At 45.7% G+C, this 26448-nt stretch overlaps 2 protein-coding genes across 2 annotated transcripts; one reads left to right on the forward strand and one right to left on the reverse strand.

Moving 5' to 3' along the window:
- Positions 1-375: 375 nt before the first annotated feature.
- On the reverse strand, positions 376-7776 carry e2f4 (E2F transcription factor 4). The gene is made up of 11 exons (XM_015012705.2): positions 7375-7776; positions 5107-5216; positions 4518-4679; positions 3559-3602; positions 3423-3487; positions 3127-3312; positions 2614-2695; positions 2116-2235; positions 1983-2030; positions 1865-1909; positions 376-1047 (listed from the first exon to the last, which is right to left on the reverse strand). Exons 1-11 carry the CDS (start codon positions 7537-7539, stop codon positions 932-934), a joined length of 1143 nt encoding a protein of 380 aa, XP_014868191.2. The 5' UTR covers positions 7540-7776; the 3' UTR covers positions 376-931.
- Positions 7777-8834: 1058 nt separating this feature from the next.
- ferry3 (FERRY endosomal RAB5 effector complex subunit 3) lies at positions 8835-25821 on the forward strand. The gene is made up of 14 exons (XM_015012702.2): positions 8835-8966; positions 9094-9285; positions 9994-10139; positions 11078-11259; positions 11831-11930; positions 12098-12222; positions 12431-12537; positions 12622-12819; positions 13922-14050; positions 15575-15643; positions 15716-15918; positions 21553-21610; positions 22269-22336; positions 24829-25821. The coding sequence occupies exons 2-14, from the start codon at positions 9105-9107 to the stop codon at positions 24919-24921; spliced, it is 1659 nt and encodes a 552-aa protein (XP_014868188.2). The 5' UTR covers positions 8835-8966; positions 9094-9104; the 3' UTR covers positions 24922-25821.
- Positions 25822-26448: the final 627 nt, after the last annotated feature.

Raw genomic sequence — 26448 nt, forward strand, 5'->3', positions numbered from 1 at the left:
ATATTTAAGTGTGTTTAAAGATATAATTTCAAAATTGGTACAAGCATACTTTTAGTGTACTTCGTATATATTTATAGGTATTATACTTAATACTTTGTATACTTAAAATGTACTTTCACAAATGTATGTTTGAAATATACTAAAGTATACTTTTTTTTCATTAGGGCTACTCAGCAGTGGCCAGAACCTGGGTCCATTACAACCCAGAACCAGGCCAGAACAGAACGTCTCCAGAGTCCGGGAAAACGGATCTTCACTGGAGAATTACCAGAACCATCAGAAATGTGATCCGAATCATTTGAGAAGAACCAGAGGCCAGATTTAAGAGTTTATGGACGAGACAGAAGCATACAGAGATTAAAGGAGGATCTGTGGTCAACGTTAAAACTTTATATTTATTCTGCTCAACATAAACCTGGAGGCTTTAAAAAATCTGTTTTAAAATCCCTTACAGAACCTTAAAACCGAGTCATTTTAATCTGATCACATTTTTACATTAATTTCTTCTGTTTGACTTGCAGCTAACAAACTGGTTAAAATGGGAAGACTGGGAGGACTGGATTGAGACAAAGCTGCATGATTCCTGGGGACAGTTTGTCTGCAGAAATGATAAAGCATCGTTCGCCACTATCACAAAATATATATTCTCTATGTACAAGGAGGACCAGGCCGGATCCGGGCCCAGAACCGGTTCTTCTGGTTCCCAGGAGACGCTCTGAGATTCTTCAATATAAAAGGTCCGGCCACACACACACACACACGCACACACACACACATCAGTCTTTTTACACAACAATGCAAAAAATATAGTTTTGACTCTTTTTCCTTGGAAAAGCTCAAAGTTTCCGGCTGTTTTCTGTACATGGAGCTGATGGAGGCCACAGCACCGCAGCAGCGGCGCCGCAGGAGGCTGAAGGCGGGCCAGACGGGGTCAGAGGTTAAGGATGGGGACGTCGAAAAGGTCACAGAGGCCCTCGGTCTCGTCCAGGTTGTAGATGTAGTCATGGTCGCTGGGTGGCGGCGACAGGCGGAGGAGAGGCGAGAACACTGAGGGGGAACGGCAGAACGGTTAAAGGAGCCAGAGGTCAGAGGTCAGAATCATCTAAAGGCAGAACACAGCGTCTCACAGCGAAGCGAAAACGTTTTTACATCCAGAATCCTGAAACGTTCTTTAGAAGGAAATGAAACCTGGAAAACGTTCAGGAGACAAACAGCCAATCAGAGTTCTGCTGCACGGGCCGGGTTGCCATGGCGACGCACCATCTCAGAACCGCCCGAAGGCGTCCGCACATCCGGGTTCTGGTTCCACTGCTGCAGGTTTCTGGCTGGATCCTTCCTGGTGGTTCAGGGTCTGCAGGTCTGGACCGGTCCGTTCAGGGGAGCAGCGTCCAGAACACGCAGCCGGAACCGACCCGACCCGAACCAAAGGACCCCAGCTGTGTTCCCAGTGGGATGTTTCCCAGTATTTCCAGTACCTCCATGTGCCAGCAGCCGCTCCTGATCTTCTCCCAGCTGAATCTGTTTCTAATTGGACCTGAACAGAGGTCAAAGTTCATCTTGATGCAGAATATTATACACTTTTCTATTCGGATCAAATTTTTGTCTCCTGACGTTTGAAATTCTTCCAGTTTTCATTTTGTTTTGAAAAACGTTTCCTGTTGGGTTCAGACTGCAAAACATTAAACCACCAAACTGACACAACCGTTACCACGGCAACCTGCTACCGAAACGTCTGTTTTAATAATCATTTTCCTGTTGATGACGGAAAACACGACCTGATTTCTAGTTTCTGTTTCACGACTGAAAGCGTTTAGTTGGTGAGAAAGAACAAAGAGTTTGGTGGAGCGTCGGGACGTCAGGATACCTTCTGACGACATCAGGTCCTCCAGCAGGTCTCCAGGCATCATCTCTGGAGGCAGAAAACCAGCAGATGGTTATGAACATCAAACATTCAGTTTATCTGGCAGCAGAGCCGAACTCACCTTTAGTCGGGTCAAACATTTCAGAAAGCTCTTTGGGGAAATCCAAAACTGGAGACACATCAGAGCTCAGGTCAGCCGCACATTTCAGCACATTAATCAGTGTTCATTATGGATAATTATCCCTGAGACTCACGCTCAGACGGATCTGACTTGACGGGCTGGAACCCGGCCGAGGAGGCAGAACCGTCCAGGGAGGCGGAGGACTGCAGCTGCTGCGGAACCGCTGCAGCACAGTCTGCTGCAGCGCTCGCATCTGAGGCCAAACACACAGAGGGAGAAATATGGAAAACACATGAAATCTAAAACATGTTTCTCAGTGGTGTTAGTTACACTGTAAGCCAGCGGTGTCCAAAGTGCGGCCCGGGGGCCATTTCTGGCCCCAACTTCAATTCAATCCTGATGACGACTGAAGTTTTATTAAAAGCTCAACATTTCAAACGACAGAGACACAAAACAAAACATTCATCTTTTAATAGCCTGGATGCATTTTTAATATCATAACTGAATATATTTATTTATTCAGTGACTTTTACTCTCAAGCAGTTTTAATTCACCCAAACCTGTATTTCATTATTTTATTAAAGCCGATGACCCAAATCCTGTTTCTGACGACAGTTCAAGTTTTGGTTACCTGCTGCTGCGGCGCCCGGCGTTGCTGCTGCGGCGCCCGGCGTTGCTGCAGCTGGTTTTATGGCTGGATGCGGCTTGCAGAGCTGCAGGCAAGAGGAAATGTCATGTCATGCTGCTGCAGATGGATCAGATGTAACAGAAACGTTTCCATCATTTTGTCTCTGAACCAGAAGCAGCTCGGAGTCCAACATGGCGCCACGTTTCCCCCGGCAGGATTCACCAGCAGATCCTCCACCAGGCATTTATTTTACTGGTTTATTCAATAAACCGTCACAATTATCAATACATTATTAAAATAATCATTTACAACAGCAAATGTAAATTGCAGCCTGAGAACGATCGGATTCCCCTGGAAGCCGAACCGATCGGGTTCATTTCTGCACAGGCTGCTGGGTCGGTCTGGGAGAGAGCTGTGGTTCTGGACCCAGAGAGGGGAAGACCAACCCGGATCGGTCCACCAAAGGACCATAAAGACTTTTTCTACTTTATTTCCTGTCTAGTGTGAGGTGAGGACCTTTGGGGCCTGGGGGGTCGTCTGGGTCGCTGTCGGCGCCGGCAGGTTGTGCAGGACGTCATCAGGAGGCGGGACGGGCAGAACCACCGGAGCGGCACTGGACGGGTCCTTATTGACCAGGAGAACCTCGATGGGTCCAGAGGTACTCTTCAGACGGATCTGGTACTTTCTCTGTCCATTAAGGACCTGCACGCGCGCACACACACACACACACACACACACACACACACACGGTTACCCTGGCTCATGGAGCGACCCGGACTCAACCTGACCAGGTCGTAATCATAGCTACTTACGAGTTCTGGTACAGGAACCTCCAGCTGGGTCCCGATGGGGGCCCGGATGGCTAGCAGAGTGTCCCCTGCAGGGTCAAAGGTCATGAGATACAGCCAGCAGGGACAATGAACCTAAATGTTCTCCAGACAGTTTTACCTTTAAACGCTCCACAGAGGTCTTCGTGTTTCACGTAGGCCATCGTATGAGAGCGTTAAGGTCGGTCTGAGCAATAATAAAGCAGATAATACGCCGACAGCTTTTATTGTGAAAGGCCTCCTGCTCAGAATGTTCAGATTTATTATTATTCATTCTAATCTGAGAAAGCAGAGAGGAATGAAGTCATCATCAGAACAGCTGGAGGCTGATGAACACAACGCTCTGCAGCAGAATCCAACAGCAGTACCACCAATCAACACAGAGGGCAGCACTGAGATACTGCAGTACCACCGATCAACACAGAGGGCAGCACTGAGTCACTGCAGTACCACCAATCAACACAGAGGGCAGCACTGAGACAGTTTTAGGGTACAGAACTAAAATTTAAACTAAAATGTAAAAACTCCGTCAGAAAAAAAGAAAAAACTCTAAATGTCGTTTTTAGACAGTTTATCAGCAAAACCAGCTGATTGGAGGTTTAGTTAAACTTAGTAGAAGCTCACATGAAGAAAATGATCAACAATAATCAAACTGACAAGGCTGTGAATTCTTATGTAAACGTGATCATTGGTTTTTTATTTTGAATAAATTTCCAAAAATCTCAAATTTTTCCCCACATTGTCATAATGGGGTATTTAATGTGTAGAATTTAATTTAATTCAGTCTGGAAATGAAACGTTGTGAAAACGTCCTGAGGTTGCTGGTTGAATTCCCCAGCAGAGAGTTTTACTTTCAGCCTGGCTGAACGTCACAGCTTTAATAAAAACACGTCAAGGAAATCCCCAACTATACAAATATTGAACTGATAATCCAGTAAAGGAAGCATCTCCATGGAGACAGCGCGATGCTAACGGCCAAAACCATTCAGGTAGTTTAACTCTGTTCTGACCCGGCAGCTCAAGAACAGAACCTGAACCTGAGGTCGGTTCCAGTGGTTCTGGTCGGGTCCAGAAGGATATGGGCTGTTGCCGGAGTCGTCTGTGACATTCTTGATGCTCTGCTGGACCCAGACCTTCTGCTGGTCCAGCTCGTTCTCCCGCAGCGCCAGATCGTCCAGCTCGGCCTTCAGCTCCATCAGCTTGTCTGCGATCTCCCTGGTGTTGCAGCCTGGTCCCACGCCCCTTAAACGCACCATCAGAGCGTGGTCATGCAGAGACACACGGAGATGTCAGCGTCAAACTTTACCATCTAATCCATTAATCTTATTATTAATAACATTATATACTTCTGCTTTAACATTGTTTTCTTATTTGTCAGCGATAGTTCTGATCTAAGTTTTTATTGTTTATTACAGAGTGAGTAGAAGAATAAATAATAATAACTGCATGAAATTATTGATGTGTTCACGGCACGGCTTTAATTCATTTTAATCTTGGTTCAACTTTTCCCTTGAAAAGCCATAAAAACATAAATTATGTTCCCTGCTGGCAGCCATCGACTGGTTGTTAAGTGAAACATTTTATTCTTTTAAATGACTTGATGTAATATCATTGTTCAGTTCCAGGGGGCGCTGCAGATTCATTCAGAGGAGAAATGAGGGGAACTTACTTCCACTGGATGCTGTTCTTGGACTTCTTCTCGATCAGACCGATTCCCTCCAGGACGTTGGTGATGTCATAGATGCGTCGTTTCTGCCGAACGGCCAAAGTGTCTGCAGCCTGCGGAGAAAACGGGACGTAAAGGCAGCATCATGCTGGGGCTCCCACTTCCTTCCTTCACAGATGGAGACGACGAGCCTGTGCAGCTGCAGAGTTTCACATGTTTCTGTTCTGACTCGACCGGAACCAGCAGACCGACCCAATCGCTTCCTGAACCGGCACCCTGATATCAAACCAGGTCCATTTCAAACGTTATGATCCAGAGTCATGTTTCTCCTCCATCTTTCAGAAGCCAGAAGTGAAAGTTCTTTTCTGCTAATTCACAGTTTCATCATAAAGCATTCAGCAGAGGAGAAATTTCTGCTGTAAGTGAGAGAACACTGCTGTGCACTGCCAGTCAGCTGGCTACATCTCTCCTTCACTTATAGGAAAAACAAACTGTGTTTTTAGGAAGATTTCTGGTGGTAAAAACAACAAAAAACGAAACGTCAGTCATGCTGTGAAAACTGAAGGAGCTCCACCCGACCTTATCAAGGCAACGCAGCGCTAAATACAGCAGGATGGGACAGAATAAAACAGAGACGTCTTCTGTCGTCCCACAGCTGGGACAGTCAGGGGACAGTCAGTGGACAGTTAGGGGACATTCAAGGGACAATCAGTGGACCAGGCCGTCTCATTTAATAAAATAATAAGTATTTAAAAACAATAATGTTTAGTTGGTGATTAATCTACATGTTTGTCTAGATCTGAGAGTGAAAATCAAACCAACAATAAATAAATATAATTTTATTCTAAATTCAGTGTTTCCAGTCCAAGGAGCCTCAGTCAAATTAGCATATTTCATTGGTATCAACTACAGGAAATATATTATTATAAAGATATTATTTTAAAAAGGAGAAAAAAGTCAAAAAGGAAGACAGAAATATCTATATGATATTTTGCAATTAATATTTAGTAAAAAATAAATAAATAAATAAATGGCACAACCTGATAAGAAACATTGATCTAAAATATTATTAATACTTTTAGTGTCATTCTGGTGTGTAAATTTAATGAAATTATTCCATTAAAAACTGATAACGCCTGGATGTGTTATTATATTGAAAATAAAGTTTCTTTATGTTGGAAAATTCAGGTGTCACAATGCAAAGGTCAGTGGGAACGTGAATGTTCACAAGACAGCTAGAAATATGCAAATAATAGTAACAGTAATAGTAACAATAGTAATAATAAGAAGAAGAGGCTGACCAGTAAGGGCACATTTACAGCATAAGAAAGATAAGTATGTAATTATTAAAATATAGCAACTGATTCAAAGAAATGTGCTACAGAGTTGAATAATTTGGAAAGTAAAAGTTTGCAAGACGTACATGAATATATAAACAGCAGATTATTTCCATATAGATACAGCAGCAGATTTACAGGTCATACATTTTAATCTATATTTAAAAACGGTTCATTCAAAATGCTTTAGCCAAAGTTATTAAAGGGTCACAGGTTGCAGAACAGCGCAACTGTAATAATCAGTTCATTTTGCCGTTGTTCCCAGTGGACAGGTCTGCATCAAAATGAGAATTTATTTAGTAAGTGAGATTTAATCATGTATAAACAACTAAAACTGTATTTTTCCTGGCAGTCATAGCTTCACATCAGCCTGCAGACTGCATAGGAACAGGAAGAAGGTCTCTGACCAACAGCTAAATGTTACTTAAAGGTTAAAAAGTGAGTATTTTGTTCTTAAACCCCACAGCCTGACAGGAACGGCTACCTGCTTCATCCCGCAGTCTCATCAGCACCAACCAGAGCTTTCTAACTCTCCGAGTTTCTATGCTGTTGAGTAATTAGTGAAGAATAACGACTGAAGACGTGTCCTCCAGAGACAAAGCCTTCATCCCTGAGGAAGAGGAAGATTGCTGCTACAGCTTTGGCTGAGGAGACAAAAGCTGACCCACTTTCCACACTTTGAATCTGCAGGGGGCAGAGCCTGACAAGTTACCCGGTGTTTTCAAACTTCACTCCGGGCTAACACCGCGATTCCGGCACGGAAAGCTCCGACAGCCCCGCGGAACCGCGCCGATTTTGCTCAAACGAGAGAGAGAAAATAACCGCAGCTAAAGTTGAAAGCTATGAGCTAAAGTGTATAATTCATTGAAAGCAGCCTGGAACTAGCTGGAGCTAATGCTAAGGTTGTGACATGTGCTAGCTGACAAAGACCCACCGCCTTCAGGTCCAGGACCCCGTCCTTCGCCTCCTGCAGCAGGGTTACAAACTTGGTGGTGAGCAGGCCCAGGCTCTTCTCGTGCCGGCTCGGTGTCTGCGGCTGAAGCGAGTCCCCGGGAGTCCCCGGGTCACCTCGGCTACAGGCCGACTCCAGCTCCATCATCGCTGGGTACTAGTTCCGCCGTTCTTCCCCGACAAAATTCAGCCAGCGAGCCCAGGAGCGGCACGCCGGACGACCGCAGTGAGACAAGCAGAACCCCCGACCGTGTAGCGGTGTTTGTTGGGTCAGTATGGCCCGGATCTCCGCAGATTACTCAGTCAAACCGAGCCGAACAAGCTGCGGACTGTAATTCAATGAGCAGTCGGTAGAGAGCCGTTGGCCACGCGAGGAATGACGGGACGGTTCAACCCGCTGGGGACCGACTGCCAATACTTCCACCGAGCTAAAAGCGTGGAGCTAAACAACGGGAAATTCAGGAATGAATATAAAACACTTCACTAAAAAATATGTTTTTATGACATAAAATACCCATAAAATTGAACAGTTTTAAATATTTGTTTTTTTATGAGTGAAAATAATGCATTATTCGCCCTGATAGAGTTTTAGAGTTTACCGCGAACCCTTAATCACAAACTTGAAGAAACTCCAGTTGGACCGCACAACGTATTAAAAAACACGCATGCGCATATGCGTAAAATTATATCAGACTGGCAGCGCTATTTATAGAATATGAAACTAGCATTTTTATGGTAACAAAAACATTTTCTTCCTTCCAGACACTAAATTTACGTATTTTATATGACAACAGCACAAAGTACTTCATACTTGTGAAGCGCAGGGAAATGATTCATGGTTTCCCCCTAACCCCCCAAAATTTAATTCAGTCCACACAATACTTTATTAATCCCATTTACGATTATTCCGATTTTCCGTGACAATTGAAGGTAGTTACTTGATTGGGTTATAAATTATGCAATGTGCCTGAAAATACATAATACTCTCTCCCGTGAAGGAAAATGAGAGTTTTTATTATTTTATCTGAAATGTCCTCTCTTTTAATTTAAAATTACCCTTAGAAATATATTTATGTTTCTGAATAAGCACTTAAGGAAAAACATAAGAGGATAAATATTAGTCGCTGGTCTTTAAAACCAGGGGCATATCATGTCAAAACTTGTATGAATTAAGGAATTAATAGCAAAGAAAATCTGACGCATTCAGAAAAGTTTGAATACCGTGGAGTTGATGAGATAAAAAAACATGTTATACTGTCAAAATTACTAGGAAGAAAGACAACAGCTGATCCAACAGTTAAATAAAATTAAAGTAAAACTAGATTTGGTTTATCTGTTAAATATAACTCAAAAAGAAATAGTTGTCAGATAATATTTTATCTCAAATTAAGAGTTTTATAACGGAATATAATCCTTCAGTGAAGTCCCGGTCCACACTCCGTACCAGTAGGTGGCGCTATTGTACCAATTCGCTGTAAACCGAAATAAACAACGAAGAAGTAGAAGAACAATGGTGAACCGGTCAGCTGATCTGATCCAACAGCAGAATTGACGTCGCTGTTCATTTATTCTCAGGTAAACTTCAGGAATGTTGTGATTTTGTATCTGAATCTGAACCTCAGGAGCTTCACGGAGACGCTGGCGGGCGCCGCCATGTTGCTTCAGCTGTTTCTGAACCCTGAAGCCTCTTCTCTATTTCCAGCTCCGGACACCATGAAGACAAGCAGAAGCAAAGCGAGCGGAACCGCTGACAGGGAGTTCGTGTTCGAGTTCAAGGCCGGGAAAAACATCTGCGTGCTCAGAGTTCCGCTGCAGCTTCCGGTCCAGCTGAACATCAGGGATCTGCACGGAAGGCTCATGCTGCTGCACAAAATCCCCTGCTACATAGAAGATGGTGAGGCTGCAGCTCTGAGCTTATGAAAACGGTTCATAACGCAGTTTCAGTCGGCCCAATGTTGGAGCCGATAGCCGCGGAGGAAGCGGACTGTTTTCAGGCTGCATCCGGGTGCGCTAAGTTTATCCCTCCTTCTGCTGTCTGGCTGAGGACAGAAGTCTGAGTTTCAGTCCTTCACCTCCCAGAAAACTGTCCTAGGAGTGGCCAGACACTACAGGAAAAATATAAATATCTAGACCCACACAGTAAATAAGAATGTCTGCAGTATTATTGAACCACTACGTGAAACACATTAGAGCTGCAGCGATAAATCAGTCCCGATTTATTGGCAAGCCGATTGGTGATCAGCCGATCTCATCCAGAGATCTTCTCTTCCTCAGCAGACATCAGCCTCTGTCCTCTGTTGCTTTGGGAGGTTTGGCGGTTAGCCCCGCCCTCCAGGTTGGCCCTGCCCACCAGACTTTCTCCATCTCAGCCACTTTCTAGGATTATTCAGCAACATTTCAGACAAAATAACTCAGTATCGACCAAAATCAGAATCGGCAGGTCGGACATTTTAAAGATCGGAGAACGGCCAGAAAACTGCAGTCAGTTTGAAAGTCTTTATTTCTGCTGATTGTGATGATTTTTCCAGTTGCAGGTAATGAAAACATGACCTTTAACCTGAAATGCTCCATCAGTGTGATTGAGCTCTGTGTGTCTGTGCAGAGCTGAAAGTCGCCCTCTCCGCCTTCATGGAGGAGCAGAGCGGCCTGGACTTCGACCGGGAGGCGGAGCTGGCCCTGCAGCGCCTCGCCTGCGGCGCCGTGGACGTCAACCAGCTGACCAGTGCGTGGGCCGCATCCTACGCTCAGGTACAAACACCTGCAGCCGCTGCTGCTGTGTGAACGGCTCTGACTACTGCAGCTCTGGGGCCTCACGTTTAAAACTAAAAGCTGCTGTGTGCACGCAGATACCGCCTCCTTTCCTTTATAAATCCTAATTTGCAGGAAACAGAGCAGCTGCTGCTCCGCCTGTCGCTTCCATAAATACATTTTAATCTAAATTAGTATAAATACCCAGAAGTCTGCCGCCAGGTGAAGCAGTAACCATGGCAACGGCCTTGCTTGTACCAGTATAAGTATTTATAAGTATCTATAAGACAAGCCAGGTTTCAGTGGATTTATGTGAGTTTTGACGCTTTGTAGTTTATTATTGTTCACAGAAAAAGTTTGTGTAGCTGCCGCACATTTTCACGGCAGAGAAAAAGTGTGCGTATGTTTATGCAGACTTTGACGCAAAGTTAATTTTTATGCACGCTGATTTGTGTGTAAAATATGGCGCTGCACATTTTTTGTACGTACGCCGCTTTAGACATGAGGCCCCTGGACTTTGATTGTTCTCTGCACACTAACGTCGCAATGAACCAGCAATCAGAGCTGCTCAGACTTTCTCTGAGTTCCTCTCCTGTCTTCAGGGTCCAGTTCAAACATTCACACTGAACTTGCAGTCACACAGCTGGGTTCCGACCCGGTATGGGGCCACATTTAGAAATCACTCTCAAACTGTTGATAATCACGTGTCTACGTGGAAAATGCCAGATTTCTTCAAAGATTAATAATGATTATTATCTTTCTGATCCAGGAGAACTTTATGTTCATGAAAAGTAAAATAGCTGATGGGAGTATTACCTCAAAAAAAGTTATTTAAATGTCTTTGAATCCTAATCTGTTAAAAATGAGTCGCTGTTTTCGGATTTATGTGGTTGTGATTCCCCAACCCTCCAGCAGGGGTCACTGTTTGTGTTCCTCAGACCAGCCTGGAGCACGCTCGGCCTGAAGAGCCCAGCTGGGACGAAGACTTCGCCGACGTTTACCACGAGCTGATCCACTCGCCCGCGTCCGATACGCTGCTGAACCTGGAGCACAGCTACTTCGTCAGCGTGTCGGAGCTGATCAGCGAGCGAGACGTGGAGCTCAGCAAGCTGCAGGAGAGGTAGCGCCGTCACGGTCCATTGTTCTTTTTAATGTGACCAATAGTCACGTTAAAAACTCACATCCTGCTGATTTTTCATTCAGTCATTTTTTCCGTTTTTATGCAATATTAGAAATGTATTAAAAGATGCAAATAATTAAATTCTTTTTTTAAATAAAAAAGTCAATAGCAGCATTCCTTCAGTGAATGTTGAATCATTTGCAGCAAAGCCAACATCAACAGTTTCCTCTGCTAAACGTTTCTTTGGACACATTTTGAATCTGAATCCAACTTCATCAACTTCTCTTCTGTAAAATTCTCCAATCAATCAGCATCCGGTTATTAATCATCATCAGATTTAGTGTAAATTAATTCAACTGTTTCTTCTTAGTTTCATTATTTCCATGTTTTTGTTCCGTGATCTGAGAAATTCACCATTTTGCTGATAAAAATAAAATCTTCAAGGTTTTCCTTCCAACTGGCAGCAATTGGTTTCCTCCTGAGGCGATGCTGCCAGTCTGACTGCTCCATCTGTCCTGCGTCTGTCCTGCGTCTGTCCTCCGTCTGTCCTCCGTCTGTCCTCCGTTTCCAGGCAGGCAGCAGAGATGGACAAAGTGATGCATGAGCTGGGAAACACGCTGAGCGACCATGATGTCAACGCCGTGGCTTCACAACACTTTGATGCTCAGCAGGTAAACGGCAGCAGAGACACGTCGTCCCGAGGACACGTCGTCCGAGGACACGTCGTCCCGAGGACACGTCGTCCCGAGGACACGTCGTCCTGAGGACACGTCGTCTGAGGACACGTCGTCCCGAGGACACGTCGTCTGAGGAGACATCCTGCCCTCTCTCTCTCCAGGTGCTGGAGAACAGGTGGGCGAGCGAGCTGAAGCAGGTGACGGCCATCCAGAAGCAGGAGTACCAGGACTGGGTTATCAAGCTGCACCAGGATCTGCAGAAATCCAACAACAGCAGCCAAATCAAGTGAGTCTGTCGACACCAGCGTTTGGTTCTGCTTCGCCGTCGGGCTGCTCTCTGGTGAAATAAGCTGAGGCCTGCAGCGGGACAGGACGAAATGTGAGAAAAGGTTTCTCCTCCATCTGGATCCTGATCCTGCTGTAAAACCCGGCTGGTTCTGAGCAGATGGGCGAGCGGCGGTGAACCTGGATTTGCTCTGATTGGTGTTTTGCAGCGAGGAGATCAAGGTGCAGCCGGGCCGGCTGGCGGAGGCTGCAGACGGCGGCTGCAGGCCGTTTGAGGAGCAGCCGCTGCTGGAGGAGAGCTTCACCATCCACCTAGGTGCCTCTGCTCCTCCTGCAGCCTGATGGTGACCCTGCAGGTGGAAAGCATGGCGGCACCTCAAGCTGTTCTCTATTCACGCAGGAGCGCAGCTCAAGACGATGCACAACCTGCGGCTGGTCCGCGCCGACGTGTTGGACTTCTGCAAGCACCGGCGCCACAGCAGCAGCGGCGCCAAGCTGCGGCGCCTGCAGACGGCGCTATCACTCTACTCATCCTCGCTCTGCGGCTTGGTGCTGCTGGTGGACAACCGGGTCAACTCCTACAGCGGCATCAAGAGAGGTCGGCCATCTTACCTATGTTACTGTGTAACACTGGGCAAAAGTCTTAAATCAGCCTCTGCTCTCATCGTCTCACCTCCTGCCATGATTTCTCCCACAAACTGAACCTGTTGGATCATTTTACAGGAAGGTTTTTATTAATTAGTGAAACTAGAAATCATGCAGCGATTTAAAAAGTGAAGGAATGAAGTGGCATTGATTCAGCTGAAAGAATTAATGTGAAATGAAATATTTAGAGACTTTGTTACATGATTTGTTCTCATTTCTTTAACCGAATCATTTAACCCAGTGGTTCCAAAGTGGGTCCTGGAGGCCCGGCATCCTGCAGGTTTTATTCTCTCCCTGGTGGTAACGACCTGTTCAGCTTGTCAATGTTCTCCTTAGCCCTCTAATGAGCCGTCACTTGATCCAGGTGCGTTAAACCAGGTAGAGAACTGAAACATGCAGGATGCCGGGCCTCCAGGACCCACTTTGGACACCCCTGGTTTAAAGTATGACCTGGACAGGGACTACAAATGGAAAGAAGCTAAATGTGGTTTAATTAATTTCTTCTTTTTGTAAAGATTAACGCTGTTCCTGCAAAACAAATGGCCAGCAGGGGGCTCCCGTCCTGCAGCTCTTGGTCTGGTTTCTGAAGGAAACTGAAACCGCCGTCACAAAGATCCTGGTCTATAAAACAAACCAGATGGGAGGACCTGCGGTCCTTATGTGACCTCTGACCCAGACGTGCTCTGGTTCTGGAGACAGAGGAAGCCGGTGATGCAGACGGTGGAGAATCTACCATCAGACTGTTTCACACCTGGCAGACGGCTAGACCCACTGCAAGCAGCATTCATCTGCTGCTGCAACACACCTGCTGCAGCAGCAGTGATGCATCCAGAAGCTGCAGGGCGGTGGAGACTGACTGCCAGCTTGATGGTCAGCAGCTGCTGATTAAACTTTTTGTTTCTCTGCCTTGTTTTGATAATAAACTGAAGTTGATGAATGAAAGCAGCTGATGAGCGTCATAGCTGCTCTTCCTGCTGCTGCAGCTCCGGTTCGGCTGCATGCGACGCGGCAGCGGCTCACAGTTGAGTTTAGGCTTTTTCTCTGCTGACCTCCAGACTTTGCCACGGTGGCGAAGGAATGCACCGACTTCCACTTCCTGAGCCTGGAGCAGCAGCTGGAGGAGGTGCAGCAGGCGGTGCTGTATGCACGGGTGCAGCGCTGCAGCAAGCAGAAGCAGCCGGCAGGTTAGTCCCCCTGATCACACAGCGGCGCTCTGGTGAAGTACACCACCAACTCTGCTTAGTTTAAACCAGTGGTCCCCAAACTACGGCCCGCCTCTACATTTGGTCTGGCCCCCTGAACGATACCAGAGAGCATTCATATTTTTTTTCATATACATATAAGCCGCTACTTTATTCCTAAGCTTTGAACCATGCAGCTTATAGCCTGGTGTGGCTTATATATGGATTTTTCTTCAACCACCAGGGGGCTCTTTAGCAGGAAGTGAATCATTGGAAGTCAAAATTGGAAATAAAAGAAGAAAGCGCCATTAAAACGAATTAGGTTTTAATAGGAAATTGAATTTTGAGAATGTTGTTGATCAGTTAAATAGCATTGAGGGAAAAAAGAAGATTTTTCGTTTTTTTTTAAATAATACTGGGATCATTATGAGAATTTGAGGTACAGATATTAAGATCCAGTAGATGGCAGTAGTGCAACAATAAAGGATGCAAGCTGCCGATGAAATTTAAAGAAGAAGAAGAAGAAGAAGAAGAAGAAGAAGAAGAAAGCGGCCATTTTCATTTAGCACATGCTAGTAGCAACATCAGCACTTTTACTGTTATAGTTACCGTTTGGAAACTACCATAATCAGTTCAGTTAAATCTAAACTTGGTAACTTTTTCTTTTTCAACCGTAATAAATGTGATATTCAGTTGACCTGTAATGACCCAGATGGTGGCTGTCCGCCCCTCTGCTGCTGCTGCATCGCTGTGGAAAACCTGGAGATATCTGCGGCTTATAGTCCGGAAAATACGGTATTTATTTCATTAATAGTGTTATTATTTATTTCCTGACTTTTGTGAAGAACCCAGAGAGGGTTATTTGATTGTGCTTTCTGGAAAACAAAGTTTTACATGTAGGCTCCTGCAATCGGCCCCCAGCAGAGAAGGGAAAAGTTATGTGGCCCTCACAGGAAAAGGTTTGGGGACCCCTGGCCTAAACTGTGTTCTAACATTTACATTTTTATTTAAAGAATTACATTTTTAAAATTATTTCTTATTAAGATGTTCTTTCAAATTAAGTTCAGGGTCTGTCATTATTTCATCACATTCTGATTCTGATGTACCAGAAACACGAATGAGGCTCCGGCTCTGTAAAAAAACAAGTGTGATTTGTCCTGTTAACATTTTCAATGCGTTGAAATCTCTATGATTAATCGAAATGAGCGACTTGAAGTCCTGGCTCTAGGCTCTTTATGTTTTTCAGCTGACTGGGCTGAAGGATTTTGTAAATAATAAACTAAAAGTCCTTCTTGTTTTATCTTAGTGGTGTAACTGTGAACTCCTGACGCGTTTAGCATCCTCTCTGCCGGGTGGTTTCTCCTCAGTTTATCGTTTAGTTCTCTGCTGCGCAGCATTTGAATGGAAAGAGGGAGAACAGAAACAGAAACATTTTTTCTCCTCTGGATCCTTCCAGAGATGCTCGTCTTCCAAGTTCTGCATCAGTTGGATGATTTATTGCTCAGTTTTGTTTCTGTTTTTCTACAGAAAATCAGAAGAATGGAGGAGATGATAAGAGCAAAACAGCTGAAAGAAATCCCTCAAACATTCTCCCAGGTATGGATGTTGAGCACGTGGAGAAGCTCAGTTTGAGTCGGTTCTTCTGAATCGCTCCGTGTTTTCCTTCAGGTGAGTTCTACATCTCCAGACACTCCAACCTGTCGGAGGTCCACGTCGTGTTCCACCTGTGTGTGGACGACAACCTGCGGTCGGGAAGCATCACGGCCCGCGACCCGGCCATCATGGGCCTGAGGAACATCCTGAAGGTCTGCTGCACGCACGACGTCACCACCGTCACCGTGCCGCTGCTGCTGGTCCACGACATGTCCGAGGTACCGACCGCCCCGGTCCAGGTCCGGGGCCACACACACAGGAAGCAGCAACCTGACCAGGCCACTGATTGGCTGGTTCAGCTCTGCTCCCGTTCTGACCAGCATCATGGCCTTAACGTGAGCAGCAGCAGTGCATCCTAAAGGCTGAGGTTATTCTGGGATGCATTCAGTGTGACCTCTGTTATTTCCTCACTAGTCCAGATCTGCTCACTTTAAACGGATTTACCACATTATTTCACTTTAATGTAAATTAATTAGAATAACTCTATAGAGCTATAAACACACAATCTGCTTACTGCTGATTTTTAAACTGTTTTATTCACATTTATTTTCTGTTTTATCGACTTTTTGTGTTTTATCTGTTATTGCAGTTTTTAGAAACATCTATATGACTAAACATCAGGCACAAAGGAAACTAATTTACTGTAAATACGTGAAGAAAATCCAAGTGGATGCTGATTAAAGCCAGGTGTGCGTTAGTGTCAGGTACATGACGTCACCTTGCCAAAGGTGAGGCTGTGAATGATGATTCAGATCATAAACATTTAACTGTGACTCTGTTGCTCAGGTAATGAGCTCATATTTGCAGGTTGTTTCAGACAAAGCCAGTCATGAGTCACAACAGCAGCGACGCATTTAACCCATTTACATCGCTGAGTTATCAGCATGATTGTTGTCAGCTGCTTGTCACGGCAGCAAGACACACCGAGCAGAACGCATCAGAACCGGTGCTTTGGGTTTTCAGAACCACAAACATTTCAGCTTTTCTCAGCAGTTACAAATATGATATTTGGGAAGTGTTTTGAGTCAGTTTCAATTAATTTACTGTCAGATTCAATCAATTCTGACAAAGAAAAATGATTTTATTCCATTTGTCAGGCCTTTGTTTTGCTTTGGATGAGTTTCTGCTTCCTGCAAATAAAATCAAATGAAATAGAAGAACAGAAACGGCCAACACTGTCTCACAGAGGGACATTCAGGTTACAGCAGCATCAGGTGAACAGATTGACACAAAAAGTCTAAAAAATAAATGATAGTCGTACAATAACAACGCCAGAACCCACCGGGTCTGACCAGAACCCATCAGCCAGAACCCATCAGCCAGAACCCAATAGGTCTGACCAGAACCCACCCGGTCCGGCCGAGCATCCAATCAGGACGGAGCTCTGCTCTCCTAAGGGACGTGCAGCTCAGCAGGATGACTTCTAAAAAAATTACAACATTTGCATTGAACTTTTAAAAAGACATTTCTACCATTTAAGTGCAGAAAGTCAAAAACAGCAGAAATGTTAATAAAAATGAGTAGAAAACAGTGGAAGATGTAAAAATACCAACAGAGATGAAAACAGTTATTGATTGGAACTGTATGTGTAATATTAGATCAGTAAAAAGTGTTAGTACTGCGGTTTGTTTTCCTCTGGTTTCATCAGAACCAGATTCTAATTTACTGACTTTCTGTGGCGCCAATGCAGCAAATCATCAAACTTATTTCACCTCTTTGTTCCACAAACTCAAAGATAAAAATAAATATGCATCAAAATGAAAGATAAGAAAACCCAGATTTGCTTTCATGTCCTCTGACATGTTAACGTCAATATTTTCTGCTGCTGAATTTCCAGATTTTCCAGAAGCTTCAGAAGGCGAGTCGTTGGTAAGCGGCGCGCTGCGAGCCGCTGCAGGTCAGACGGGTTTCAGATGGATTTGCTCTGATGACGTGTTTAGTCAGGCTCATTCGTCAGGCGGCTGCAGCGAAACGCCGCTGCAGAAGACGATCAGAGAGGAAGCAGCATGAGCTGCAGCTGAAAACGCTGACTCTGCAAGTTAAATTTAGTCTGCTACATTTAGAATATGATTGAAACCAACATATTTAGTTTCTCTAAAGAGATTTGAAGCTTTATGAAAGTGAGGAAGAGCTCAGCGCACGACATTGGACTGCTCTTTATTTTAATTAAATTATAACAGTTTGTAAATAATCTGGTATTTTTAGTCTCTTCTTCTTGCAGGAAATTAATTATCAACCTCATGACATGAAGTAAGCTAGCTTCATGTTGACCATGGCGCTAAAACTGAATGAGTTTATGTTCATGTTCATAGTTCATCAGCTGTCTGAAAACAGTCCCAGAATGAATCAGTTCTGGTCGTTTTATGAAATGGTATTTCATAAAACAAAGGTCAGGTCATCAGGTGTCTGTTAGCATAGTGATGATGTCATCAGTCTCTTTCTCACCTGGGCTGGACTTTAGTTTGACTGACCTGTCACCTTGAGTCAGGATGGAAGATTTGCTGATTTATGGTTTTATAATCATTTTAATTTCCAGGTTGGCGTTCCTCTTTCATAAACTACTGATTCATTCTGAAAACATCGGCAGATAAAATCACACTTTAAAGAAAATAATCTTAAATCTTCATTTGGACGCACTCCTTCTGCAATGTTTAGACTTTAAGCCAGACTTAATTTTTCTGTTTTTAAATCTGAGTCTGCCAGCAGCAGGTTTTGCAGAGGAACTCCAGAACCACCTTCAGTTTACAGACTGACATTTGGAGTTACACTCTAGAACCGATCCACATTAAATGGAGGGAGCGGGTCAGAGGTCTCAAGGCTTCCGGAAGCTAAAGCCTCCTTAGCGCTAGGCTTCCGGAAGCTAAAGCCTCCTTAGCGCTAGGCTTCCGGAAGCTAAAGCCTCCTTAGCGGCTTCCGGAAGCTAAAGCCTCCTTAGCGGCTTCCGGAAGCTAAAGCCTCCTTAGCGGCTTCCGGAAGCTAAAGCCTCCTTAGCGGCTTCCGGAAGCTAAAGCCTCCTTAGCGCTAGGCTTCCGGAAGCTAAAGCCTCCTTAGCGCTAGGCTTCCGGAAGCTAAAGCCTCCTTAGCGGCTTCCGGAAGCTAAAGCCTCCTTAGCGCTAGGCTTCCGGAAGCTAAAGCCTCCTTAGCGCTAGGCTTCCGGAAGCTAAAGCCTCCTTAGCGCTAGGCTTCCGGAAGCTAAAGCCTCCTTAGCGCTAGGCTTCCGGAAGCTAAAGCCTCCTTAGCGGCTTCCGGAAGCTAAAGCCTCCTTAGCGGCTTCCGGAAGCTAAAGCCTCCTTAACGGCTTCCGGAAGCTAAAGCCTCCTTAGCGGCTTCCCGAAGCTAAAGCCTCCTTAGCGGCTTCCCGAAGCTGAAGCCTCCTTAGCGGCTTCCCGAAGCTAAAGCCTCCTTAGCGGCTTCCCGAAGCTAAAGCCTCCTTAGCGGCTTCCCGAAGCTAAAGCCTCCTTAGCGGCTTCCCGAAGCTAAAGCCTCCTTAGCGGCTTCCCGAAGCTAAAGCCTCCTTAGCGGCTTCCCGAAGCTAAAGCCTCCTTAGCGGCTTCCCGAAGCTGAAGCCTCCTTAGCGGCTTCCCGAAGCTGAAGCCTCCTTAGCGGCTTCCCGAAGCTGAAGCCTCCTTAGCGGCTTCCCGAAGCTGAAGCCTCCTTAGCGGCTTCCCGAAGCTGAAGCCTCCTTAGCGGCTTCCCGAAGCTGAAGCCTCCTTAGCGGCTTCCCGAAGCTGAAGCCTCCTTAGCGGCTTCCCGAAGCTGAAGCCTCCTTAGCGGCTTCCCGAAGCTGAAGCCTCCTTAGCGGCTTCCCGAAGCTGAAGCCTCCTTAGCGGCTTCCGGAAGCTAAAGCCTCCTTAGCGGCTTCCCGAAGCTGAAGCCTCCTTAGCGGCTTCCCGAAGCTGAAGCCTCCTTAGCGGCTTCCCGAAGCTGAAGCCTCCTTAGCGGCTTCCCGAAGCTAAAGCCTCCTTAGCGTCTTCCGGAAGCTAAAGCCTCCTTAGCGGCTTCCGGAAGCTAAAGCCTCCTTAGCGGCTTCCGGAAGCTAAAGCCTCCTTAGCGCTAGGCTTCCGGAAGCTAAAGCCTCCTTAGCGCTAGGCTTCCGGAAGCTAAAGCCTCCTTAGCGCTAGGCTTCCGGAAGCTAAAGCCTCCTTAGCGCTAGGCTTCCGGAAGCTAAAGCCTCCTTAGCGCTAGGCTTCCGGAAGCTAAAGCCTCCTTAGCGCTAGGCTTCCGGAAGCTAAAGCCTCCTTAGCGCTAGGCTTCCGGAAGCTAAAGCCTCCTTAGCGCTAGGCTTCCGGAAGCTAAAGCCTCCTTAGCGCTAGGCTTCCGGAAGCTAAAGCCTCCTTAGCGCTAGGCTTCCGGAAGCTAAAGCCTCCTTAGCGCTAGGCTTCCGGAAGCTAAAGCCTCCTTAGCGCTAGGCTTCCGGAAGCTAAAGCCTCCTTAGCGCTAGGCTTCCGGAAGCTAAAGCCTCCTTAGCGCTAGGCTTCCGGAAGCTAAAGCCTCCTTAGCGGCTTCCCGAAGCTGAAGCCTCCTTAGCGGCTTCCCGAAGCTGAAGCCTCCTTAGCGGCTTCCCGAAGCTGAAGCCTCCTTAGCGGCTTCCCGAAGCTGAAGCCTCCTTAGCGGCTTCCCGAAGCTAAAGCCTCCTTAGCGGCTTCCCGAAGCTGAAGCCTCCTTAGCGGCTTCCCGAAGCTAAAGCCTCCTTAGCGGCTTCTGTTTTCGCTGCAGTTTTTCTGTCTGCCGGCTCCTTGGGGGCTCCTCCTGCTGTAGGAGGGATCCGACTGGTTAGTGCAGCCCGGTTCTGGAGTCCGTTCAGAGGAAGTCGGACCGCAGCGCAGACAGAACCGCCGGCTGATTATTTTTAGATGTTTTTGTCTTTGGATGTGAAGAAAGCAGAGAAACTATTTCTAGAGACGAAGGTCCGGCTGCTGTTCAGAGGGCAGACTCAGACGGGTCAGCTGCTGCTTCATCATCATCATCATCTGTTTGAAGCTCTCAGGATCCACTTTGTGTTCAGCACACAGAAAAGTTCATTTATTCAGGATTCAGTTCAAAACTGGAACTTTCTCTGAAGTTCTTTTGTAACTGTGAAACGTAATCAGATCACTGCCTTGGTTTAGTCACACTCTCCTCTTCCTCTCTTCTTCCTTTCCTCTGCTCTTCCTCTGCTCTTCCTCTCTTCTTCCTTTCCTCTCTTCCTTTCCTCTGCTCTTCCTCTGCTCTTCCTCTCTTCTTCCTTTCCTCTCTTCTTCCTTTCCTCTGCTCTTCCTCTCCTCTTCCTTTCCTCTGCTCTTCCTTTCCTCTGCTCTTCCTCTCTTCTTCCTTTCCTCTCTTCTTCCTTTCCTCTCTTCTTCCTTTCCTCTGCTCTTCCTCTCTTCTTCCTTTCCTCTCTTCTTCCTTTCCTCTGCTCTTCCTCTCTTCTTCCTTTCCTCTCTTCTTCCTTTCCTCTGCTCTTCCTCTCTTCTTCCTTTCCTCTCTTCTTCCTTTCCTCTGCTCTTCCTCTCTTCTTCCTTTCCTCTCTTCTTCCTTTCCTCTGCTCTTTCTCTCCTCTTCCTTTCCTCTGCTCTTCCTCTCTTCTTCCTTTCCTCTCTTCTTCCTTTCCTCTGCTCTTCCTCTCTTCTTCCTTTCCTCTGCTCTTCCTCTCTTCTTCCTTTCCTCTGCTCTTCCTCTCTTCTTCCTTTCCTCTCTTCTTCCTTTCCTCTGCTCTTCCTCTCTTCTTCCTTTCCTCTCTTCTTCCTTTCCTTTGCTCTTCCTCTCCCCTTCCTTTCCTCTGCTCTTCCTCTCTTCTTCCTTTCCTCTCCTCTTCCTTTCCTCTGCTCTTCCTCTCCTCTGCTCTTCCTCTCGTCTTCTTCTCCTCCCTGCAGGAGATGACCATCCCCTGGTGCCTGAAGAGAGCAGAGTTGGTCTTCAAATGTGTCAAAGGTAACCGTGACCTTTGACCCCTGCCTGTACCAGTAGTCCCCCCTGCTGTCTGGTGGAGGAATGACAGGATTATGAAAAATGCGCTTTTTTATTTTCCATCATGTTTTCATGTATTTCCCTGCAGTGTTGCTTTCATTCTGTCATGTTTTAGAAATCCTTTAATCGCATCTGCTAAACGCCTGGGTGGCCCTAGCCCCGCCTTCAAGCACAGCTCCTCCCCCACTCAGCTCCTTCAGACTAGCCAGCAACAATTAGCAAACAGCTGCTGAGCTCCTTATAGGAGCTGTTGCTCAGAGCAGTGCTGGTAAAAACATTAAAGGGTTAAAGAGGAGCCATGTTGGGATGACTTCCTGGAGGCAGAGCTTCAGAAAGAGCAGGAGCTTCTTAAAGAGACAGAGACCCAATTTCAAGGTGTTAAAATTATGAAGTCACATTTCTGAAACATTTAAATGAGATACAAAAAGCAAAATAAATCAATTTGTTTGTTAGGTTGTTCATGCATCTTCACCAGGTGTGTCATCAAATATGAAGATATGAATACATTTTCCCCTGAATTGTTGCGTAACCCTGCAGGCTGCAGTGCATGCTGGGTATGTTCCAGATGTTTCATCATGTTTGAAGGTAAACCTAATCTTCTGTTCTTGTTTTCTGCTTCCAGGTTTTATGATGGAAATGGCTTCGTGGGACGGAGGGATCTCCCGCACTGTTCAGTTCCTGGTGCCAAAGGTGAGGTCGGGCGGCTGTTTGCTGTCTCCATGGCAACCTGACTGAGCGCTGCATTTACCGTCACTCAGCCAGGTTTCTCCTCATGTCGCTGCAGCCAGGAGCTGCTGGGTATTTTTAGGTGACCTTTGGTTCCATGTTTAACCAGCTGACCTGCGATTTATCTGCTTCAGGGCAAAGGTCGCAGCTGCTGATAGATGAGCTTTAATGTTCTTTCTTCCCAAACTCTCATTCATCTGCATTTTAGATTGAAATGATTTATTTTCATCAGTTTGATGCATCAGTGTCAGAAAAACAACATGGAGTTCTTATTTTATTTCAAACTTTATCCAACATTTTAATCCCAGTGGCTTTAATACGTTACAATTTTAAGTGGAAATGTGTCACGATTTGGTTTATTTATCTAAACCATCAAACGCAGGATGACATAACTGTTAATGTCACAAGATATTTTAGATGAATTCAGTTTGTTTACAGTAACATTCACACCACTTCGTTCCAGACCTTTACTTAATCTGATGCCTCATTCTGACGATGTGTGCCAGGTTTAATTTGGCAAATGGATTCAAAATAGAAAACTAAGAAAAGACACGTGCGTAAGTATTCCCACCCTTTGCCATGAAGAGCTCATCTGTTTCCACTGATCCCAGTGAGACGTTTCTCCAGATCAAACGGAGTCGAGCTGATTGGACTTAACCTGTCTCTGAGGTCAGGGGTCAAACATGAAGCCAGTGAGCTGAATGTCAGGCGTCATGGATCAACAAGGTGTGAATACTTGGATTAGTCTGATGTGGCGTGTTTGAGCTCCGCCGCCCGTCAAACAGCAACGTTGATCTAATGTGATCAGATTAGCTCCCCTGTTAGCCAGCTGGAGCAGCTAGCCTGCAGTTAGCTCACACTTAGCCACACGGCAGCAGTCGGTTTTAAGAATGAGTAAATATTTAAACTAGGTGTTAATAATAATAATTACTGTTGATGTCAGAGTTTTAACTCGGTGACTGAAAACCAAAAATGTGTTTTGACCTGCTGACTTTCCTCCAGAGACGCTGCTGCAGCTGGTCCTTTTCATCACCAGGCTGCCCAAGTTACTGCCTGTTCAAAATACACTGAAGCGTCACACCGCATGATAATCATGCTGCAGCGCAGATTAAATATATTTGGAAGTATTTGTTCTGAATTTATTTTAACCTCAATCTTAAGAGTAGTTTTATTTACTCTGGAAAATAATAATATATTTCTGCGTTATTTGGAAAATAATCTCCTATTTCTGGAGGCTCACTTGTGCAGGACAGTCGCTCCATCAAAATGCAGATGCAACATCTTTGGTACTGTAATTTCAAGACTACAAGCTGCTGCTTTCTTATTTCCAACACTGCGTTGCGGCTGATTGTCGGGTTTGAGAAGCAGGACTGCAGCGTGACGAAGAGGAGGGACGAGGTCCAGAGGAAGGACGGAGAGTCTCATCCCCGACACGCCTCATCATCTGGCCACACAAAACCACACACAGATACATATGGAAAGCCAACAGTGCCACAAAACGCCACTTTGACCCCGTGTCTGAATAAATGTCATTTTTGGCGTTTTGATTAAATTTTCTCTATTTCATGGCATTTTGAGTCAAACTGCCTGCGACAGACTGGCGACCTGTCCAGGTGACCCTGCCTCTCGTCAGAAACATTTGCTGGAGAGGCAGCAGCAGCCCTCCCAACCCAGCAAGGACAAGGGCGCAAGAAAATGGATGGAGTCAGAGTGCAATTTTTGAGACTTTTTTATATTGAACCATGACAAAAATGGCACTTTTGGCTTTCCATAAACAGGTCATGCAAGTGTAATGCACCAGGCTCACAGAACGGCGCATCTAACTCACTCAAGGCCAACACACACACACACACACACACACACACACACACCTGTCTGCATTCTAAATGATACAGCAGAAAAACAGGAGCGACCTTTAGGAGCGACCTTTAGGAGCGACCTTTAGGAGCGACCTTTCCGGTTCCATGCTGCTTTCTGACATCAGTAGTCTGGGAGTTCGTGTTATTATTCTCTGTATTTTCAGAGCAACATTTGAATATATTTTCCTGTAAATCAGCATTTTTCTATCAGCAGGCGACTCTCAGTCTGAATTATTTTACAGCAGAAGATGCTGGACTGCTTTCTGATTGGCTGCCTGCCAGAGAGCTTCAGCTGATTTAGGAGGAAGAGGAGGAGGAGGAGGAAGCTGAGTGTGTGACCAGCTCTGTTCAGTCCTGGATTACAGATCGGTGTTTACTGGGATGAAGGAAAGCTGCAAGTGTGATGAGAGGCGGGATTAACGGGAAATTAGCTGCACCTCACTAATGTGAACAAACTGACTGAAAGGTCAAAGTGTTGAGGTCCCAAAGGTCAAAGTGTTGAGGTCCCAAAGGTCAAAGTGTTGAGGTCCCAAAGGTCAAAGTGTTGAGGTCCTAAAGGTCGCCTCTGACCGGCCGCCATCTTTCTTTGTGTTGCAGAGCATTTCAGAGGAGATGTTCTACCAGCTGAGCAACATGCTGCCTCAGATCTTCCGTGTCTCTTCCACTCTGACGCTCACCTCAAAGCACTGATGAGGAAAACCTTTCCCGATGAGCCCAGGTCACGACCCGATGAGCCCAGGTCACGACCCGATGAGCCCAGGTCAGCGGAGAGCCTGGTCAGACTCTCATCCATCCAGATTTCTGGAGATGAAGCAGAAAACCTCAAAGATTTGAAACGGAAATGAATGAAAATGTTTTTCTGCCTGATGGGTCGCTGACGGTCCACCCAGACATCGTCAGAACCAGAACATCCTCGGTCCTGACCCAGTTCTGGCTCTGAGGTCAGACCTTTGGTGAATAAATCCTTCTGGAGAACATTTGGTTCCTCCACAGTTCCTCCTGCTGGTTCAACAGAAACCTGCAGAACCAGACCCGGGTCTGGACTGCAGATGTTCTGGTTCTGATCTGCTTTCATCTCTTCCAGCTTCTGGAAAGACAAGTTTTGTGGATGAACTGATCGTTTTTTCCATCAGTTTATTTGAGCTTCCTGGATTCATCTCATTCTGGCTGCTGATCTGAAAGGAACGCAGCCGGTTCTACTGGGGATAAACACGAATTGGGACGCTCCCCAGCAAGACGTCTGCCTTACTAAAGCAAATGATTTCATATCTTCACCTTCCTAAAATCATGGGCCGAGTCATTTTTAGCCAAAATTACATTTGCAAAATATGATTTGGTTTGTTATTTTAGGAAGAAAGGGGAAATATTCAACAATGCAGATGTTCCTTCCCTCCAACAGTAGGTGGCGCTGTTCCTAAATACAGAGGAGGAACAAACTGGAGACCACACACACACACACACACTCCACTTTCATAATCTGAACAAGCATCGATCCACCTGGGATTATTTTCCTGCTTCTGCCCTCAGTGGATAAGGATATTTACTGTATTTCTAATTAATGTTTTATTGATAATAAAGTCGGAGAGCTCAGCTGTGTGTTCTTCATGGATGCAGGGAAACTGGATGATGGTGGTTTCTGGTTCTGATTGAACCCGTTCAGCCTTTCTGCTGATAATGAAGATGATTTATCAATATTCTGCTGAAGTTATGATCCACATGAGGTCGCTAAACCCCAGCTGAGTTCAGGGCTAATTAAAGATGGCAGCCAGGCCATAAACAAGATGGCTGACAGAGTGATGGCATTTTGCAGGTTTGTTTCCAGGAGGATCCATGAGTGGCTCACAGCGGCGAAACACGGAGCCGTCAGGAACTGCAGAGTTTCTCAATATTCAAACATTTTCTCACCCGGCTGAGAAAGATCCACGTCCTGTATGATCAGGTCAAAATCGACACGAAGCAACCATTTCCTGTTTGATAAAACCATTTCCTGTTTGATAAAACCATTTCCTGTTTGATAAAACCATTTCCTGTTTGATAAAACCATTTCCTGTTTGATAAAACCATTTCCTGTTTGATAAAACCTGGCTCTGTTTCACCGCGGAGATGGGAGTGAAACACTAAATCGCTCCAGGCTCTGGTGTGACTTGGCTCTGTCCTGTTTAGTCATGTTTCTTTAAGAAGCCACTGATGAAGTCCCTGCTGCTCACACCGGTTCTG

This window comes from Poecilia mexicana, unplaced genomic scaffold (genome assembly GCF_051168715.1).
Source record: "Poecilia mexicana isolate PSO_F unplaced genomic scaffold, ASM5116871v1 scaffold_6, whole genome shotgun sequence".
Lineage (NCBI taxonomy): Eukaryota > Metazoa > Chordata > Actinopteri > Cyprinodontiformes > Poeciliidae > Poecilia > Poecilia mexicana.

What these genes read in the sequence shown, in the direction of transcription:
- e2f4 (XM_015012705.2), bottom strand. Translation starts at nt 7,539, where the DNA reads ATGATGGAGCTGGAGTCGGCCTGTAGCCGAGGTGACCCGGGGACTCCC. An exon ending in CCTCTGTGGAGCGTTTAAAG is followed by an intron (nt 3,488 to 3,558) that starts GTAAAACTGTCT and finishes TTGACCCTGCAG; the next exon opens with GGGACACTCTGCTAGCCATC. An exon ending in CGACCCCCCAGGCCCCAAAG is followed by an intron (nt 2,696 to 3,126) that starts GTCCTCACCTCA and finishes TCTTGCCTGCAG; the next exon opens with CTCTGCAAGCCGCATCCAGC.
- ferry3 (XM_015012702.2), top strand. Translation starts at nt 9,105, where the DNA reads ATGAAGACAAGCAGAAGCAAAGCGAGCGGAACCGCTGACAGGGAGTTC. An exon ending in CCCCTGCTACATAGAAGATG is followed by an intron (nt 9,286 to 9,993) that starts GTGAGGCTGCAG and finishes GTGTCTGTGCAG; the next exon opens with AGCTGAAAGTCGCCCTCTCC. An exon ending in TTCAGTTCCTGGTGCCAAAG is followed by an intron (nt 22,337 to 24,828) that starts GTGAGGTCGGGC and finishes TTTGTGTTGCAG; the next exon opens with AGCATTTCAGAGGAGATGTT.